A 19,802-nucleotide genomic window follows, 5' to 3' on the forward strand; every position below is an offset into this window, starting at 1 on the left:
CCAAATATGAGCAAACTTGACATTGTAATGATTTGCAGGGATCTCAGAAGGACTCTTCTTTAGTATTGCTTGCCTCCTCTTTTCTCTTTACCCTAATAAGGACTGAAATAGCCCTCCAGTAGACAACAGAGAAATAGACAAATCAAAGGATTTATTACCCAAAGTAAGGGTATACCATTCTACCCTACTCTTGACCTAAGTCCTTCAAAGTCCACCTCAAATGCCCAGCTGGAAGTAATTTCCACTGCCCACCTTATGCACCTATCACAGCCTCATTTGTATTGTATTACATTGTATTACGTATCTGTATTGTATTACTCTGTACACATACCTTATTTTCCCTAATTGATTGTATGCTCTTTGAAGACAGAGAATCTTTCTCAATGCTGTAGATTTGTGTGTACTGTTGGGAAAAGAGTGTTTTACTTTATTTCAGGATTGCCAAGTTGTTGCAGTATATGGATACGATATTAATGCAATGGATTATGTATCTTTTTATTAAAATCAGAACTCTGATTTCATTAATGTAGGGACTTTCCAGTGAGAAACTTAAAAACTAATATGATATTGCATATAGTAGGTACTTAATAAATTTTTTTTTAATGAGTGAATAAAGAAATGCACACATGAATGAAGAATGAATCTGTCCTTGATTAACTTGAGAATTGACATTTTCCCTTTAGGGGATGTATTCTAGCTGCAAAAACTAAAACAAGGGAAACAGAAAATAATTTAATGCAGGAATTGAAAAGATAGATCTGTATGAGCTGTAATGAAGAAGAAGAGAACAACTCTTGAACAGAATCTTGAAGGATGGGAAAACGTTAGATAAATAGAAGAAAGGAAAGACACTCTGTATTGAAAGACCACTAATAACAAAAGGTCTGAGGTGGGAATAAACATTGATGTTTTAGCTTGTCTAAAACAGAGGATGAATATCAGATAGCAGAAGACACGATCTGAAAGGCAACATGCTCTAGTGGATAAATTACTGGAATAAAAGTCAAGAAGACCCAGGTTTAAATCCCATCTCTGATACCATTCAGAGAATCCATGAGCAAGTCATTTAACCATACCTATAAAGTGAGGATAATAATACTTGCAGCATCTGCTTCACATGGTTCTTATGAAATTCAAATGAAATCATATAGACCAACCATGTAAATATCAGTTAATATACTAATAATCATTATTATTATTGGAGAGTGGCAGTGTGGCATATTGATAGAGAACTGATCTTGTCATCAATCAGCATGTATTTATTAAGCACTCCTATGCACTAGCCCCTGTGTTAGGCACAAGCAATTCAAATGCAAAAATGAAATGATCCCAGATTTTTCACAGGAAGATAAAGATTCGAATCTGGCCTCTGACACTGACTGGCTGTGATTCTGGGCAAAAGTTCTCTCAGAATCCCAGTCAGTTCTCTAAGATTATAAGTTACAGATGAGTTGACAAGCTATATATTATGACAGATACATTGGTGGAGGGAGTTTTAATAATAATCAGTATTTATATAGTGCTTTAAGGTTTACAAAGTGCTTTACAAATATCTTATTTGATCCTCACAACGATTTTAGGAGGTAGGTTCTATTATTATTATATTCCCATTTTACAGATGAGGAAACTGAGGCGTAAGTGACTTGTCCAGGGTCATACAGCTACTAAGTAATTAGGCAAAGCTTGAACTTAGTTCTTCCTGACTCCAGGTCCAGTACTCTATTCACTGCTCCATGTAACTTCACCAATGAAATTACAAAAAAAATTATGATGAGTGGTAGTTCAGAGTGAGACTTGTAGAGGGCCTTGAATGCTAAGTAAAAGAATTTGTATTTTGTCCATTGAAAAGCTTTTCTATGTTGGAACCAGAAGAGTACTGTTACCTCAGAGTTGTTTTAATTTGCATTTCTCTAACCAATAATGATTTAGAGCATTTTTTCATATAACTATAGATAATTTTAATTTCATCATCTGAAAATTATCTGTTTGTATCCTTTGACCATTTATCAATTGGAGAATGTGTTCTTATAAATTTGACACAGTTCTTTATATATTTTAGAAAGGAGATCTTTATCAGAAATACTGGCTTGAAGATTTTTTCCCAGCTTTGTACTACCTTTTTAATCTTGTTTTTGTGATTTTGTTTGCAAAACCTTTTTAATTTAATGTAATCAAAGTTGTTCATTTTACCTTTCATAATGTTCTCTAGTGCTTTCTTCTTTGGTCATAAATTCTTCCCTTCTCCAAAGATCTGATAGGTAAATTATTACTTGTTCTCCTGATGTGTTTATAGTATCATCCTTTATGCCCAAATCATTTTGATCTTATTTTGGTGTGAGGTGTGAGATGTAAGTCTATGCCAGTAAGGAGTAACATTGTTGAAGAGGAATCAGAAACAAATTAACATAGCCGTATACCCAGGCTGGATTGGCAAGGGAGACCCTGGAGGCAGAGAAGTCAGCTAAGAGGCCATTGAGGTAGTCTAGGTAAGAATTGAGAAGGCCCATAGACTATGATGTTTGATGCTGATCATATAACAATTGTGCCAATTGATCAAAACTAGAAACTTTTTTTTGACTACCTGGCCGAGGCAGAAAGTAACAGTAGAAGAGCATTGACTGACAGCTTAGTTTCTATGCTGTTACTTGCTGCTTTTCAAAGCACTTTCATACCAATTCTTTATATTGACTTGAAGACTTTTGGGATCAACCAGGTAACCTTTAATTTACCATTTCAGTTTCTCTTTTTTCCCCCCACAGAATCTCAGAGTCCGGAGCATTGGAGGAACGGAATTTTTCACACGTTCAGCTACCAAGTTCAAGGGAGCCTTGGCTCAGAAATTCATGTTTGTGGATGGTGACCGAGCAATGTGTGGCTCCTACAGGTGATTCTTTCTGAGTGATATTTCCTCCAATTCTTCGAGCCCGTTTCTCACAGAGCTAGTTTTTCAAAACTATAGAAGCGTGAGAGGGGCTGTGAAGATTAGCATTGGGGGTGGGAGTGTCTGTTGACAAGGAGCTTGGGCTGGGATAGATGAGCTCTCCCATGTCATAGCGACTCCTCCTTCCTCTTCCCTTACCCCAGTTCTTTCAGCTTGAGCCCTGGCACCATGCTTTCATTGTACTTTTAATCTGGTCTTGCAACACTCCAGACATTCCTATCCTGGGAAAGTCTTAATTAAGGCATCCCTATTACTCAAAGTTGCTGATGTCTGAGCTCCTCCAGCCAAGCCTGGCTCATTGACACCATCTCCAGACATTGATTCTTATTTTGTGCTGATCCCACATCTTCTTAGAATCCCACCTTCTGTCATCATCTGCACCCCATGTCTGGGATGTGGAGTATGGATGTTCTCCCAGATCAGTAAAGGTGTGGAAAAGGAGGAAGAAGTAGTTCTTATTTTCCTGGCCTCTTTGAGGAATGCTTCCCATTTGTATAGGGACTTATACTTTGAAAATACTTTCAATTTTATGGCTAGGGAATTCAGCAACCCTGTGAAAGAGGCAGGCTTGAACTATTGTTCCTGTTTGTCTGATGAGGGAACTGAGGTCCAGAGAAGTTACATTGACTTCTCGGACTAGAATACAATTGTCCTTTTCCAGGATTTTTGCTACACTGCATTTAGGCCAGGAATCCAGGAAAGTCAGATTAGCTTTAGCCAGTTTTTACTGGGATGATCTGGAGCTCAGTAAGAAGAGCTGAGGTATTCGGGCTATTAACTCACTTTTACAAACAGGATATCAACCCACACTAGTCTTGCCAGATCTATTCAAATAGTCTTTGTGTTGACATCTTCCTCTACCAAATAGCTGAGGAGACTATTATGAGCCAGTGACAGGATTTGTATATAAACTACAGCAAACACTGTGGTAAGGGAGCACACGTCCTTAAGACAAACTTAAGTTCTTATTACATTGATTTTGCAGATACAGGGGGACAACTTCTCCTACCCCACACCCCACTGATTTTACTTTCCTTATAGGAAGTACATAAGCAATGTGATTCTGCCCAATTCTGCCCAAAAAAAGTAGACTTTGATGAACTAGAAAGACCTTTTCCATCCCTGGACCTTAGTTTCTTGCTACTAAATAAGGGAATTTCAGTACAGTTCAATACAGTACAGTTGAGTTTTTGTTTTTTTTTTTTGTTTTGTTTTGTTTTTGTTTTTTTTTGGGGGGGGAGGGTGGTGCAGTTGAGGATAGCAAGGCAATTGGGGTTAAGTGACTTGTCCAGTGTTGCATCAGCAGTTCATGATAGATTTGGAGGATTTAGGTTCAAATTTTGGCCCCATGCTCTCTCTTGGTCTCCATTTTCTAAATGAGGAGATTGAACTATTTCCACTACTCACTCTATGCTCCAACTACACTGCCCTGTCTATTTGTCACTCGGTCTTCATGCTTTTTGTCACACTTGGTTTTCTGAGTCCAAGTCTTTGCCCTGACTGTCCACTGCAAATGCTCTTATTTTTTATCTTGAACTCTCAGCTTTCCTTGCTTCCTTTAAGACTCAACTCTATCCTGGTCCTCCATTTCTTTCCCTTCCCTCTGAGATTACCTTCCATGTTCCCTATCTATATCTTGCATGTATGTAGTTATTTGCACATTGTCACTTTTGTTAGAACATGAGCTTTTTGAAAGAAAGGACCATGTTTTTGCACTTACTTTGTGTCTCTAGGACTTAGCATAATGTTCAGCACTAGATGACTTTTAATATAGCTTTCTGTTCTAATAGTGTAGGATCTCAATACTAAAATAAATTTTAACTTTATTTTTTAAAAATTCTTTATTTTTCATCTAATATTAACTTATTTTACCTGAAAGGGTAGCTATTTGCAAGATGGTAACCCTTCTAATAAGAGATTTTTCTTAACCATGTCTAAGAGCTTGGACTATATACTGACAAAGGGGTCTCCTGGAACATAGAGAAGGTAGTGAGAGATGATATAAAGAGGAGTTACAGTGTATAACCATGTAGATATTTTTCACCAGATAACTAACTTTGTTTCCTTTCCATTCTAGCTTCACATGGTCAGCAGCCAGGACAGACCGGAATGTGATCTCTGTTCTCTCAGGTCAGGTAGTAGAAATGTTTGACAAGCAATTCCAAGAGCTGTACCTCATGTCTCAAGGGGTCAGCCTTAAAACGGTCCCCATGGAGAAAGAGCCTGAGCCTGAACCTATCATCCTGCCCACAGTCATCCCGTTGGCTCCATCAGGCACTGTTGCCAAGAAACTCATTAACCCTAAATATGCTCTGGTGAAGGCCAAGAGTGCAGATGAGATTGCAAAGGCCTCTTCTGAGAAGCAGGAGAGTGGAACGGGCAAGAAATTGGATGGCAAGGGGAAAGTATTGTTGGGGAACCAGCTGGCAGAGCGGCCTGGTGACTTCCTAGAACAGCCCCTACCCATCCACCCCGGGCTGCTGAACATGGAGCGGGCCAACATGTTTGATTACCTGCCCACGTGGGTAGAGCCAGACCCCGAGCCTGGCAGTGACATCCTGGGCTACATTAACATCATTGACCCCAATGTGTGGAATCCACAGCCCAGCCAGATGAACCGAATCAAGATCTGTGACTCTTCCTCTCAGGCTGTGGCCCAGTACAAGCTGTTACAAAGGCGGCAGAGCCAGGAGGTAGTTAGCCCTGTAGCTGCTGTACTTCCTGACCCTCCTGCAGCTGTGGAAGAGACAAAGGACCTGCCTGCCTCACCCCATGAAGAGCTCAGTCCAAAAGATGTTCCCACTCCAACAGGCAAAGACAGGGACCAGGGAGTCTTTGCCGCGCTGGCTGAAAACAGCCATCTCCGGGATAGATGCGAGCAGGAGGACACAGAGATCAAGCCACCAGTCCCTAAGCCCAGGACAGTCCATGTCACAGACTTTCTCACCAAAGGCAACTCATATGATGGTGACTTAGACTACCAGGGTAGGGGACCCCTAGAAGAGGAATCACTCCAGCAAGAAGGGCCATCCAATGACACTCCGTACAGACCTCACGAGAACTCTGGCCAAAACCCCGCCAGTGGGCACTGCCAGCTTCTCCGACAGCTATCCATGTCCCGTGAGGGCCAGGACCTACCTTCTCCAGGGACTCCCAATGGGCTCAATATAGAAGAGGATGAGGATGATGATGATGACTATGTGACCATCAGTGACCAGGACAGTTTTTCAGGTGGCTCCACCAACAGTCGCCACAGACAATCTGCAGCATCCTCTGTGTCAGATGAATACTTTGAGGTGAGGGACAACTTCGCCCAACTCCGGAGGCGCCACTCAGAGCACATGCCCAATGGGGCTGGTCATACACGACCACTATACAGGAAACTGAGTGACCCCCACATGAGCCGGGGAACATTCATGAGTCCTCTGAGGAGCTCCCAATGTCTGCAGAGCTCAGGGGTAGAGAATGAGTATGGCAGGAAGAAAAACAACGGCAAAGAGGAAATTAAACATGTGTTGGGAAGGGGCCCCCAGCGTGACAGCAACAAGGCTTATACTAGCCCTGCAATCCAGGTAGGATGGCGTCTTCAAGTGCATTAGGAAGGGGTCCTTCCCCTCAAAGTGCCCAGAATCTGTGTGCCAGTTTCCTCAGACCTTTCCTTCCTCACATCCTCAAGGAGTGGCTGGTTGGGGGAGTTCCTATGTTTCCCAGATGTTTAACGCACAACTCATTAAAGCTGCCTCATCTTAAGTAAGACTATTTAAAAGGGGCTATTTTGGCTTCCAATTTTTTCATGATCTCCAGTGAACAAGCCAGAATACTGAGGCTGAGAAGGGATGTGACCCACCCACAATTACACAGTAAACCACTTGTAGACTCTTTTGTCCTGCCCATCCCCACGGTCCTCCGATTCCATACTTTCCTAGCAGAGTTGCTGTATAAAAAGGGAATAGTGCCATACCTGGGTATAGTGCCCGACTAATCATGCCCGGCATAATCATGAGGATCATGGGTAGCATCTTTAGGTAACTGGCAAGGATGGAGCCTGCTTTGGCATGATTCAGGTTCCTGGCAGAAAGGGACCTCTGTACTATGACCTGGGGGAAAAAAGTAGGAAAGAAAAGGATATTGCCAGACAAACATTGACACAGACGACTTGATCCTTGTGGAATTTTCACCCAGAGCGAGGAAGAACATGGAACTTTATTCTAAGATTCAGAAGTCTAGCCCCAGCTCCTCTTCCTCACATAAACATTATAAGCCATTGTCCTTGAGCTTTCAAAAGCACACGACAATCTCTGATTAATTGGCCACAGGGTAACTTCCTGGTACCCAGAGACCTCAGTATACATAAGAGTGCCCTTACTTCTATGCTCAGAATAAATGGTGCTCTGGGACCTGCTATTTCTGGCACACAAACAGACCACAACTTAAATATGTATATGGATGTTTCTATCAAAGCAGCCCCTTAAGGAAGCTGCACAGGTCCAAATGTTGTTTGCCAACAGCCTTCAAGGCTTCACAACAAAAACCCAGTCTTGTGACTTCATGATGATTATTTATTTATTTTACCTTAAATAACAGACACTTACCATAGTCTCTAGCTTTGGTCTCTAAAGGCCTTTTTATTCTGTCTTCAAATCCTACATATCCTTTAAGGTTTAGAGAAAATGTAAAGGCAGTATATTCCCAGAGAAGTTATTCCCAATAAAACTCTCCCTAGACTGGTTTTGCTCATAATCTGAGCAAAGGTAGCACCTTAGAATAAAAGAGCAACTTCTTCAGAAGTCTGGGGTGAAGGGTGATGCTTATTTGGACATAAAATTTTTAGTCTGTTAAACATCTTTTTGATGGGCAAAACTGAAAGAGCATCATTTGTCAACCTCTTTGGGTTTTTCCAAACCTTCCTTAGGCTCTGTTCTTTGGGTTCAATATTCATGAAGAACTAGCTTACTTCTTCAACTAGGATATTGACATGGTTTTTCCTCAAGAACACTAGTCCCAAAGATCAGATTCGGCCCAATAACCTTAAATCATTTAAGAGACAATTTCAGAGGACAACTTTAAATTAATTAACACCCTAGAGAAATTGAGAGAAACTAAGGGAATCACCAAAAATGCTACCCTAGGCCTTTGGGAAATGACAGGATTCCAGGTTGCTAGGGAGGTGAGTCTTGTCAGGATCAGGTTTCAATTTACTAGTAAGGAAGAATGCAGTCCTGGATGATTGTGATTGTTTGTTGACTATCTCAGAAGTATGCGCATATAAGGAAACAAGTGAGTGATGTCTGATATCTAAGGAAGGGGTTCTCAAATTTTTTGGCCTCAGAATTTCTTTATACTCTTATAAATTATTAAGGATTTTATAGAGTTTTGTCTTTGTTGGTTATACCTATAAATATGTTAGATTAACTGATAGTTATTTAAAATTATTAATTTTAACAATATTAAACCAGCTATATGTTAACATAAATAAATATTTGATGAAAAATAACTATATTTTCCAAAATGAAAGTATTTACATAAGAGTGGTATTATTTTATGTATTTTTACAGATCCCTTTCCTCTCTAGGTTAATAGATAGCTGGGCTCTTATTTCCACTTTGGCATTCAGTCTGTTGCAGTTTGTCATTTTGATTGAAGTTTATGAAGAAAATCTGGCCTCACACAGATACAGCATTAAAAAGGGGTGGAGTGGGAGTATTTTAGTAGACAAACAATGTCTTGATATTATTATGAGAATAGTTTGGGCTTCATGAACTCCCTGAAAGAATTTTGGAAACCCCCAGGGCCCCTGAGACCACATTTTAAGAATTGCTAGTCTAAGGCCAGTAGTAGTGGAAAGAAAAGTTAGGTTTAAATCCCTAGATACTAGTTATATAACTTTAGCTTCTTTCCTCCAGAACCTCAGTTTCCTTGCCAATAAAATGAAGGTGATAATAATGGCTAACATTTACAGAGCACTTTTAAGGTTTACAAAGTGCTTTCTACATATGATCTCATTTGACCTTCACAACAATTTTGCATTGTAGGTGCTGTTATCCCCATTTTATAGTTGAGAACCTTGAGGCTGAGAAAGATTAAATGCCTTGTTCAGTAAAACCCCGAAGTTAAGTATCTGAGGTAGAATTTGAGTCAGAGACTCCAAAGTTGGCCTTTCATCCACTATGCAACACTGCCTTCTCACGTGATCACGTGATCTTACCTCAGAGTTGCTAGAAGAGATTTTTTTAAAACGTCTGTTAAAGTACTACCTCAATGGTACGATATAGTGGAAAGAGTTCAAGAGAGGTGGGTTCAAATCCCAGCTTGACCCCTTTGTCTTTCTGAACCCTAATTGTCTGTAAAAGACAATTACGTGCCATCAAGGTTGGTGGTAGTGCATGATCCTTGGGTTATAGAGCAAGACTTTGAAGGGACCTTTCCCCGTTTTATAGATAAGGAAATCAAGATTCAGAGAGGTCAGTTGACTTACCCAATGTCACACATACTCTAAGAAGAGAATTATATGCTACAAAGAGAGGATTCAAATTCCAATCCTTGTGATTCCTATTCAGTGCCCTTTCCCCTATCTCACACAGTTCAATGAGATAATGTATGTAAAGTTGCTTGTAAGCTGCCACGAGTTACATAAATGTAAGCAATTACTATTATTACCCCAAGGGACTAAGGTCAGGTGGAAAATCCAGTTGTCAGAAAATATACAGGAAGTCTCAACACACCTTCTGTTTTATGATTGTTTCCAGCCTGGTTGACTTGGAAAAATTAGAATGTTTGGAACATTAGGCATTTGCCCAGGTGTAAGGGTGTACACGTCTCATCCAGGTGTTTACTCTCCTCTCCCTGCCTCCCAGGATACCAACGCCTCTTTGCCACTATATTGGCTTATGTTTCTTTCAGCCAAACTGTTGGCATGGTGTTCAATAACATCAGGCTGTGTGAAGGCTTATAGTCTGTCCTGGAAAGTACTAGGTCTTTAAAGCTGACTTCTGAAAAGGGGAACTAAGAAAAGGGAACTAGCAAAAATTGCAAAGTCCAACTCAACTATGTGTGCTAGATATAGTACTGACCTTTTCCCCAACTCAGTTTCTCCAAGCCAGTTCCCCTTCTGATGGCTTAATTTTTTAACTTATGCAATAAAGAAGTTGGACTAGACCAGGGTTTATTTATTTGGAGTCTGAACTTTAAAAAAAAAATTGATGGTTAGATTTCAATATCACCAGTTTCCTTTGTAATCTTCTGTGTTTTATTTTTGGCAATTAAAAATACTGTTCTAACAAATAGTGCATAGGTTTCACCAGATTCCTGTCAGGTCACAAAAAAGGTTAAGAGTCCCGGGATTAGCTGATCTTTTCCAGCTCTGGAATTTTGGGATCCTCTGTTTTCTCTCCTTCAACACCTCACCTCTACTCTCTCTTCAGTTCTACTGCAGGCCTTCAGTTCTGAAGCCCAATATTGGGAGGAATAAATGAGCTATCCTAAACCTACCCAGATGGAGTCAGTCAGTCTAGCCCCGAGCCTTCAGATTTGCAGAGAACCAGAACATGTACCACTGGGTGGGCCCATCTATCTCTGAACTGGTCCTCCCTTGAGCTGGCCAGGTAGTCAACCCTGAGGGAATGCTGACTCATTTGGCCTCCTTGGGAAAATCACCTGAATGACATTAAACTTAGGGAGGCCAGGTTGAGGCCAAGGATCTCAAGGCACATGACAAGATGAGACATGTTGTGAAATGAGTCAAGTGACCTCTAGGATTATTTGAATCAGATTAAAAACTAGGCTGATCCCTAAACATCAATTGTTCATAACACCATTTTTTCCATTTTGTAGACCTCACATTGACTTAAAGAACCACTTTCCCTCTCTTACCCCTCCCAATTTGATTTCTGACCCATGTAGGAAATTTTTTTCCCCTAGTCACTGCTGTGGCCAGATCCAGTCATTGTTACACATCCAGGAAAAAATGAAAGAAAGTAACCAATTGTGAAAATGGAGACAGAAAATATTAGAGCAAGAAGGCACTTTAACATATATTTTATTCAATCTTGTTGCTTATGGAGAAACTGAAGTATCCAAAGTCACTAACTACTTAATGGCAGAGCTGCCTTAAATAGAAGCAAAAAGCCCAGCACTTTCCCTTGGTAGGAAAAATTACAACACACTTAAAGGTTATAAAATGTTCTTCACAATGACCCTTTGAGGTAGTGGGACCAGTATTACAGCCTCCATTTTATGAAAAAGGAAACTGAGACTCCAATAAGTTTCATAACTTGCTGGCTCTTAAATACGAGAGGGAAAACTGATCTGAATGCTTTCCCACTCATCCCAGTCTTTTATATTGAAGGGAGTTTTCTTGCCTTTCCGAAATTTTCTTATAAACTTTCTCTCTGTCCTTACCCTATATCCCCTTTCCAGGGCCAGCATTTGTACCGTTATGGAGATAAACGACCTGCTTCTGGGACCAGAGACAAAGGCAGCTTCCAGCAATCAGGAAAGAACCCAGAGCTTTCCAAATACCGACGGGATGGCATCCATGCAGCTGATGGCTTCCAGCACTCCACCAAAAAATTTGGGCCGACATCAGTGGGCTTACGCATTTGGCAGACCAAAGGTGGCCCCCCGGACAGCAGAAACCCGAGGACTGCTAGAACTCCAGGCAGCCCAGCTGAGAGTGGGAGCCGGGAAGAGTTGTCGACTCCGTTTGGTATCCCCCTCTCCAAACTATCCCAGAATAAAATCCTCAGGAACAGGTCAGGTGGGGGCCAGTGGGCCTCTGCTGATTCTCGGCGAAGGGCTCCGGGACCCACAAGCCACAAAGATTAAAAAGCAAGCCCACTCTCCCTCACCCTGCTCAGCCCAGAGCTGCTTGCTCCTTTCATTGGAGCCCTTGACACTAGACTCTGATAATGCAAGTATTCTTAAACCAATGCTGCTTGGACCTCGGATGGGGGAACTGCATTTGTTGTACATATGACATACGGGGCAGGAGGAGGGGATATGATGTTTACATTTACCTGATCAGTGCACCAGTACCATGTGGCCATGATGGTTAAACCGAAGGTCATCCCAGTCCATGGGAGGTCTCCAGTGCGGGGGTCTCGGAACATGTGCATGGCATCGGCCCGGGGCAGGTGGCATGTTGTGTTAGGGATGGTCTTGTTTGGTATCGCCTGTAAGTAAGCCGCTTCCAACTGGTTATAACCCCCAATTTGGTCAAAAGCTGAAAGGGAAAATGGGAAATTGAGGGGGAAAGGAAAAGAAGAAGCAGTGGAGGGAGATATTGGCTAATTGGACTGGCTAATGTCTCCCCTCCTCCTGCAACTGATTTCCTGGTGCAACAATTTTTAAAATTTTCCTACAACCTCATCATTTCCACACATAAGTTTGGAAAGGAGTTGGGGAGTGAAAAAAAAAAAGATAATTTCATGATTGTATTTTATTTTTATTTAAAGAGAACAAAATTATTAAAAGATAATTTTGCACATTGGAACTACTAGATTCCTGTTGTCATGGAGGGATCTTATTGGACTTGTTATTCCAACAATCCCAGAGTAAAGATTTCTTTACTCAGTTTTGTACTCTTAAAAAAACAAAATGTATTTTTGTTCCAAACCAAGGATCCCGTGGTGAGGTCTAAAGTATTAAACTCTGGGTCTAACAGTTCCATGCTGGGATCTTTGCCTGATGTGGGGCCCCTGGCTTTGCTTTGTACTTAGAGAATTAGAGTTAGAAGCTAATCTGCCTTCTAGGGAAGAGCTCTATCCTTTCATCTTGTACACAAGGAGACTGAAGCTCAGTGGGGAAACAGCTTTCCTTTTTTTAAGATGACATGGGGGGATAGGGGGAACAGCTAAATTGTGCAGTGGATACAGTACCAGCCCTGGAGTCAGTTCTGAATTCAAATATGATCCAAGACACTTAGCTGCTATGTGACCCTTGCCAAAACAAAACAAAATGACCCAAACAAAAGGTGGTGTAGAGGACCAAGAATCAAGAGACCTGGGTTTTAAATCTGCCTCTACTATTAACTAGTTGTCTAATTTTGGATGAGTCAGTGAGTTAGCATTTATTAAACACCTACTATGTGCCAGACACAGGACTAACACTAGGGATATAAAGAAAAGCTCCTCCATCACAAAAATGAGTTGTCATTTCACTTCTCCAGGCCTCAGTTTTCCTCATGTAAAATAAAGGTTTGGAGCTAGATACTCTTTAATATCTCCCAGCTATAGTATCCTATAATTTTGTCTCCTGATTTGCTTTTCAATGTTATTTTTAGCATATACCATATCTATTCATCTAATGGGCAATGCTAAGACTTTTCCCTTGGGGAGATGATTTGTCCTATATCTTATTCAGTGATCATGGACACTTCTGGTACATAGGCCTCCATTGAAACCCCTTGTTTCAAAACTCCCTGCTCCCCATTCATTCCATCCTTCATTTTAGTCCTTGAACATGTGGAAATGCTTTGGCATTCCTTAAAAATAGTGCAGGAAAACATGTCTTAGTCTCACCTGCCAGAAACCCAAATGCAGAACTAAATCTAGTTGCTGCCAAGGAGAGAAAGGAAGGTCGCCATAGTGACCACTTATTTTTTTCTGTATCCTCCATCTTAACCTTCCAAATTGTCTGGATCTGTCCTATCTGCCCTTCAATGGAGAAAGGAGGGAGACCAGCATTTCTGAAGCCTATCCTAACTTCAAGGAGCAAGCTAATTTCTCCTTGGGATGGATAAGGGAATGGAGAGGAAATATTGACTACTACTGATCAAAGTCCTACATTCTTCAGGGAAAAAAAAGGGTTTATTTCCTATAATTACCCTCATCCTATTCAGGTAGATATAAGTTCAGAGTCACCCCCCCAGTTGGGTTTCAGCTTTGAGAGGATGCTACCTCTAGGTAGTATCATGGCTAAGATGCTACCAAGTGTCAGAAGTATCCCCTTTCTCTGACCCTGACCCTATTTTAGTGCCTAAGACAAAGTACTCAGGGCTGAAAGGATGAACTTTATGGTAGCCAGGAAGTCAAAAACTGAGACAAGACACAAGCCTTGGGAAAGGATCAGGCCAAGCCTACACTCACTTTAGATTAAAACTCACCTTAGAAAAAGTTAATAACAAATAGGTTGTTTCACATGGCTCTAACTTCTTCTCTCTCCCCCTAATTCCTATGCCCTTCAATCTTTACACCTTCATCCCTGACTGAAAAAGAGGGCAAGGAAGCAGGACTCAATAGCCTCTAAAAATTCATGCAGCTTCCTGTGACCTCCAACTTAAAAAATATTTTTTATATATTTTGTAAACATGGATACAGGTAATTTATCTCTTCAAATGAGCAATATCTCTCCCCCTTCCAAGCAGTATGTTACACCCTTATTTCGTGGCTGTTGCTTAATTAGGACAGAAACTCATAAAGGGAAGAAAACTCAGAATCAGCTAACCTTACCCCCTCATTTTACATATAAGGAGACTGAATCCTAGAAGAGTGAAGTGATTTGATCAAGGTCACACAGGCCTATATAGTTAAGTAGAAGAGCTAGTATTAAAGACCAGGTCTTCTGACCTCAATGCAGTACAATGACGAAATGCAATACTTTCCCCTTCACCATTCTTCAGATATCTTTGGGAATTTCCTTCAGACCCAGGTATATCTGGGCCAAAAAAAGGGACCAGTTTTCATGTCTTTGCATTTATTTATTTATTTATTTTTATCCCAAATAGGATCCCTGGACACTGCCCCATTGTAGCTTTTGGTTCTTTCTGAGAATCAGATCTTCCCTCCAAGCAAATCCAAAAATTTATTGCCATGATGAATATTTCAAAGAATGATCTTCAGGCTCTCAGAGTCATTGCAGAGTTGCCCATGAAATACAATTTAGATGTATAATAGACTTTGGACATTATCTGGCCTTAGGATCATCGAACCTTAGATATTAACTTGATTAATGTCTTCAATTTAGAGACAATAACAGAAGTTCCCTACCCAGTGTTCGTTCTATAGCTGATAAGTATCTGAGCCAAGAAGAGAAAGAGAAAGAGAAGAAAAAAGAACCTCTGACTACCCCTCCAACTTGCTATTCTTAATGATATTAATTTCTGTTAGTGTCACAGTCTCCCAAGTTTAAAATTCGTATGCTATATTACAACTCTCTTGACACATTCCCAATCACACCCATTAATTCTGTCTCATTAATTCTGTCTCAAAAATGTTCCTTGTATTTTCCTCTCCTCTCACCCATTTCCACTGTTAGAAGCCTAGACTATCATCATTAATATCTCCCAGAAGGTAGCCTAATAGTTACTCCTAACTCCACTCACTTCATTACTCTCAACCAATTGCACTACTACCATACCTCTTACTCATAAATCTGTTCACATTGCTTGGCACTCCACAATCTGATACTACCTTTCTTTTCCAGCCTTGTCTCATTCTGTGCACTCTACACGTTAGCCAAATTGGACTTTATGCCATTGTCCCATCCACTCCACACTTTCTTGCCTTCATGAATTACTAACACTGTTCCCGATAACTGAAATGCTTTTCTTCCCAAACTCAACATCGCTTTCAGAAATCACTTACTCTCATGTCTGTAGGCTCAGTATAATCAGTAATGTGAAGAAGCTGACAAAAAAGGAAATATGATTACAGTCTGCATTGCTCCTCCACAGAAAAGAAATGTCACTGTTCTACAAGGCTCATAACACACCTTGTCCCATTCTAAGGATATTGAAAACCTGAAGTACATATAGAAGATAGCAGAGAATTAGAAACTATGCCATGCAAAGTTCAGTCGAAGGAACCAGGATTTGACCCCTTTAGTCAAAGAAGTGATGTGATTTGGCCAAGATCATAAATTCACAGAATTTCCTCAGCAGCCAACTAGTCCAGCCCATGCCTGAAAAAAAAAATGCATTACAACTTACACAACTTCAAATCTCTGCTTGAAGACTTCCAATTAAAAGGAATTCACCACTTCTCAAGGCAAACTATGCCACCCTTGGATAACAAATTGTTAGGAAATTTTCCTCATCCTTAACTTATATTTGCTTTTGCTACTTCTACCCATTGCTCCTGGTTCTGTCATCTAGGGCCAAACTACACAGGCCTATTTCTTCTCTAATGTGACAGCCCTTTAAATACTTGAAAGCAGTTTCAAAAGCTTCTTTTCTTCAGACTAAAGATCCCTAGTTCCTTCAATGAGTCTTCATATGGAATGGACTTAAGGTTCTTTGACAGCTAGTAAACTGAGTTAAGAGCATCTGATGCTGAATCCAGGGCTTCAAGAACACATTGCTCTTGTGGTTCTAGTATTTTTGCAGCTAGGTGCTCAGTGGATAGAGCGCTGGGTCTGGAGTCAGGAAAACATGACTTCTAATCTTGCCTCAAATGCTAACTATTTGACTCTGGGCAAATTACTTAATCTGCCTTAATCTACCAAAGAAGTAAATGGCCAAATATGCTGGTATCTTTGCTAAGAAAATCCTGTGGACAGCACTGGCATGCTGTGGTCCATGGAGTCACGAAGAGTTGGACACGACTGAACAACATTTGCTAAAGGATCAGCACCATTATTTTATCACTCCACCCATGCTTCTCCAGAATTTCAAACTTGGAGGATCTGCTGAGGCATTGCACCTAATCTTTCCTCCTTTCCTCCATGGCTGCCTTCCTTAATAGTGCATGTGAATGCCTCCCCACATTTAGTTAAGGGATAAAAAATCCCTTGGAAAGTTCATCCATCTAAAGACACAATCAGAACTTTACCAAATTATGAATTTCACCTCTCACCCTTAATCTGGCATAATGAATGACGGTTTCACCCCAAAGCTTATTGTCTGAGAGAGGGCAAACAAATGACCCTTGAGTCTGATTTTCCATTCACTCTTCAGAGTGAATCCAATCTCCAATCACCTTTCAGAGTTTGAGTCTCCTTGAAAAACATCTATCAGTAATATGTTTGGACATGCATGTTTGGGTAGACAACTCCTGCTGGCAGTCTTTTGAACACTCCCTGGTGGGAAGATAGGTAATCAAGACTATAGGAGGTTAGAAATCAGGAATAAAGCACTATTCTATCTTTCTACCCCACAAATAAGGCAGGCTGAGATTTAGGAATCAGCTAATAGTCTTCAAGTCTCAATGAATGCCCAGTAGAGCTCAGAATATCCCTATCAATAAGATTCAATCTCCTGTCATTTGGTTAGTGCTGCAATAGCAGATCATGGGAACAATGGGAAGTGACCTTTCCCAGATTCAGGATAAGCAAGTAGCCAGTCAAGACAGTTCCCCAGCTTCTAAATAAAAGTAAGTTTATTTTCTAAGAATTGAACCTGTTTTCTAGCTGGAGAAAATTATCCTCCCCTCACCCCGTTTTCCTTACAAATAATAACTTATATTTATATAGCACTTAAAGTTTACAAAGCATTTTTTCATGATAACCTTGCGAATTAGGTAGTCAGTATAGTTTTACTGTCTCCCATTTTATAGATAAGGAAATTGAAGCTCAGAGAAATTAAATGACTTGTTCAGGATTACACAGCTAGAAAGCAATAGAGAAAGGTCAAACCTGGATCTCCTGACTTTTCAACTGTGCTACAGTTTGGTAGCTGTGGTGCAAATTCCTTTAGTTTAGGCTGCTACTGTCATAAAAGAGATAATATTAAATTTAAATAACGGTGACTTGTGGCTTGAGATTTATCAGCTAAGTTGAGGCAAGCGAGGATGGGTTGGGCAGCCATTCTCTCTCGGGAAAGAACATGTTTGTGCTACAACTTTGTTGTCAGAGACACTTGGAGCCAAATATTCCTGTACCTCTCAGATTGGTTTAACAGATAGCCAGCTCCTTCCCTAAGATCTCTATTGTTTGTAGCCTAAGCCAGGCTAAATCTCATCCTATTCCAAACCATCCCTCCTTGTCTCTACCTCTTTTTTCTCATGTGAAGTGTTATTGTTGTTGAGCAATTTATTTTGTGTTAGTTTAAATAGATGAAAAGTTCTGGTTGTCTTCTATTCTTAAATGCACTATTTAAAATCCACTTCTTGCTGTACCTCATTGTAAAACTTTGAACTACTACCCAGTGTTTCTTCGGTCAAGTCTGGTAGCCAGAGGCTGAGCTAGAGCTGGGAAAACTGGCCAGGGAAGAAGAAGCCTGGGAAGGAACTTGGAAAGTGCTTTCTGCTGAATCGCTGGCTCCTGTTCTCATCTCTGGAAGCCTTTGTTCTCCCAACCAAACCTTGCCAATTCTACAGATTCTGCATTCTCTGGGCCATTTTTAAGAACCATTGGCCATTCTTGCAGGGCATGACACCCCACCTCACCTGTTAACCTGTATTTATGATCCTACTATCCCACACCTGGTATTTAAAGATGCAGAAAAAAAAAATTGTATTTCAGAGCCTAAGCCCAATAAAAAACTCCAAATTGGAATGGGCCCTACACTGAGCATGTGTGTCTGATTGCTGAGCATGGGGAACAAACAGCTCAAGTCAAGATGGGGTTGGGGGAAGGGGTGATTCCTTACCTTTGATTGTCAGGATGATTGCCCCAACTACCATAATCAGTGTCTGTAATGCATCAGTGTAGATGACAGCAGCCAGGCCACCTATGGGAAAAGGATAACAGTACTCAGGACTGGGGCCTGTAGCCTGACTGGTTAGATAGAGGCCTATGTCAACAAAGGACAGTCATTATGAATGAATAGATGAAACAATGATCCGGTCAATTAAGTTTTTGGGGGGGGGGAAGTGAGGGAAGTCTATGTATCAACGACATTCCCTCTTCCAAGATGAAGAGTCATTCATGTTGCCTGTCTGACTCCTCAGCGTAGCATCCACTGTCTTCCATGTTCTCTCCTGACTGTAAATACCACAGCTTTGTTTTTCTGACTTTCTGTCCCTCCTTTTCCCTGTTCCCCAAATCCAATCAAACAGACTCATCATTCCTTGAAGATGTCCCCATTTTCCCTTCTTGGTATCTTTGCTCATGTTATTCTGTTCTCACATTGCTCTTATCTTAAAAACTCATGATAATCCTATGAGTAAGGTATTATTGTTATTATTTTTCTTATTTTAGAGATGAGAAAGCTGGGTAAGTGACTCATCCATGATCATGCAGCTATAAATTATCAGAAGTAGCCAAGATTCAGAACCAATTGTTCCTGACTCCAAGTCTAATATTAAGTAAGAAAATATATTGCACTTTTTATATGGAACACCATATTTTTTTCAGACAGGGTTGAAGATTTATATAAACCTATATGCAAAGGGTAGGAACCAAATCTATGTTTTCCCTGTATCATCCTTCTGGTTGCACTAGGGATAGAGAAGTGGGAGTTTGGTGCTGGATGAAAGAGCATGACATAGAAATAAAGGTTGCCTTGAAGCAGATCCACAATTTATTTCATTCCATCCCTTACCTGCAACAGTGTAAAGTGCTGTGATCACCAACACTAAGCCAGTAGACAGGTAAAAACTCCAGCCCAGACAGATTTGTACAAAGAGCGATCCTGCATACAAGTCAATCTGGAGGGAGCACAAAGACAGTAGTCAATCAATTTGCATTTATTCAGCACTTGCTATGTGCTAGGCAATATGCCATGTTCTAAGGAGAAAAATAAAACCTGTCTATGAACTATCAAGGAGTTTACTAGCTAATGGAGAGACAACATACAAACAACTATGTACAAATAAAATATGTATAGGATAAATTGAGGGTAATCTCAGAGGGAGTGTCTTAAGATACTCAGGAATCATGTAACAACAACAAAAACACATGTTTTCAGAGCTCAGAAGGCAAACTGAGGCAAAGGGACACAAAGTCTAGAGCTACCCTCCATTCAAAGAGTGGGAAAAAAGTCTTG

General features: G+C 40.6%; 2 protein-coding genes across 3 annotated transcripts in view; one reads left to right on the top strand and one right to left on the bottom strand.

The window, feature by feature from the left end:
- The window catches only part of FAM83G (family with sequence similarity 83 member G), a 59,720-nt gene extending 47,281 nt beyond the window's left edge, over positions 1–12,439 (top strand). The window contains exons 4-6 of one of the 2 annotated variants that reach the window (XM_051996673.1): positions 2,760–2,884; positions 5,019–6,237; positions 11,357–12,439. In XM_051996673.1, coding sequence (XP_051852633.1) covers positions 2,760–2,884; positions 5,019–6,237; positions 11,357–11,764 — 1,752 coding nt within the window. In that variant the 3' untranslated portion in view covers positions 11,765–12,439. Of the gene's footprint in view, positions 1–2,759; positions 2,885–5,018; positions 6,514–11,356 lie in introns of both variants that reach the window. The other variant, XM_051996669.1, reaches the window with a different exon arrangement.
- On the bottom strand, positions 11,860–18,696 carry LOC127561436 (sodium/glucose cotransporter 5-like). Its single transcript, XM_051996682.1, has 2 exons — positions 18,465–18,696; positions 11,860–12,161 (listed from the first exon to the last, which is right to left on the bottom strand). The coding sequence occupies exons 1-2, from the start codon at positions 18,496–18,498 to the stop codon at positions 11,860–11,862; spliced, it is 336 nt and encodes a 111-aa protein (XP_051852642.1). The 5' UTR covers positions 18,499–18,696.
- Positions 18,697–19,802: the final 1,106 nt, after the last annotated feature.

Source organism: Antechinus flavipes, chromosome 1 (assembly GCF_016432865.1).
Source record: "Antechinus flavipes isolate AdamAnt ecotype Samford, QLD, Australia chromosome 1, AdamAnt_v2, whole genome shotgun sequence".
Lineage (NCBI taxonomy): Eukaryota > Metazoa > Chordata > Mammalia > Dasyuromorphia > Dasyuridae > Antechinus > Antechinus flavipes.

What these genes read in the sequence shown, in the direction of transcription:
- LOC127561436 (XM_051996682.1), bottom strand. Translation starts at nt 18,498, where the DNA reads ATGGTAGTTGGGGCAATCATCCTGACAATCAAAG. An exon ending in AATCATCCTGACAATCAAAG is followed by an intron (nt 12,162 to 18,464) that starts GTAAGGAATCAC and finishes TTTCCCTTTCAG; the next exon opens with CTTTTGACCAAATTGGGGGT.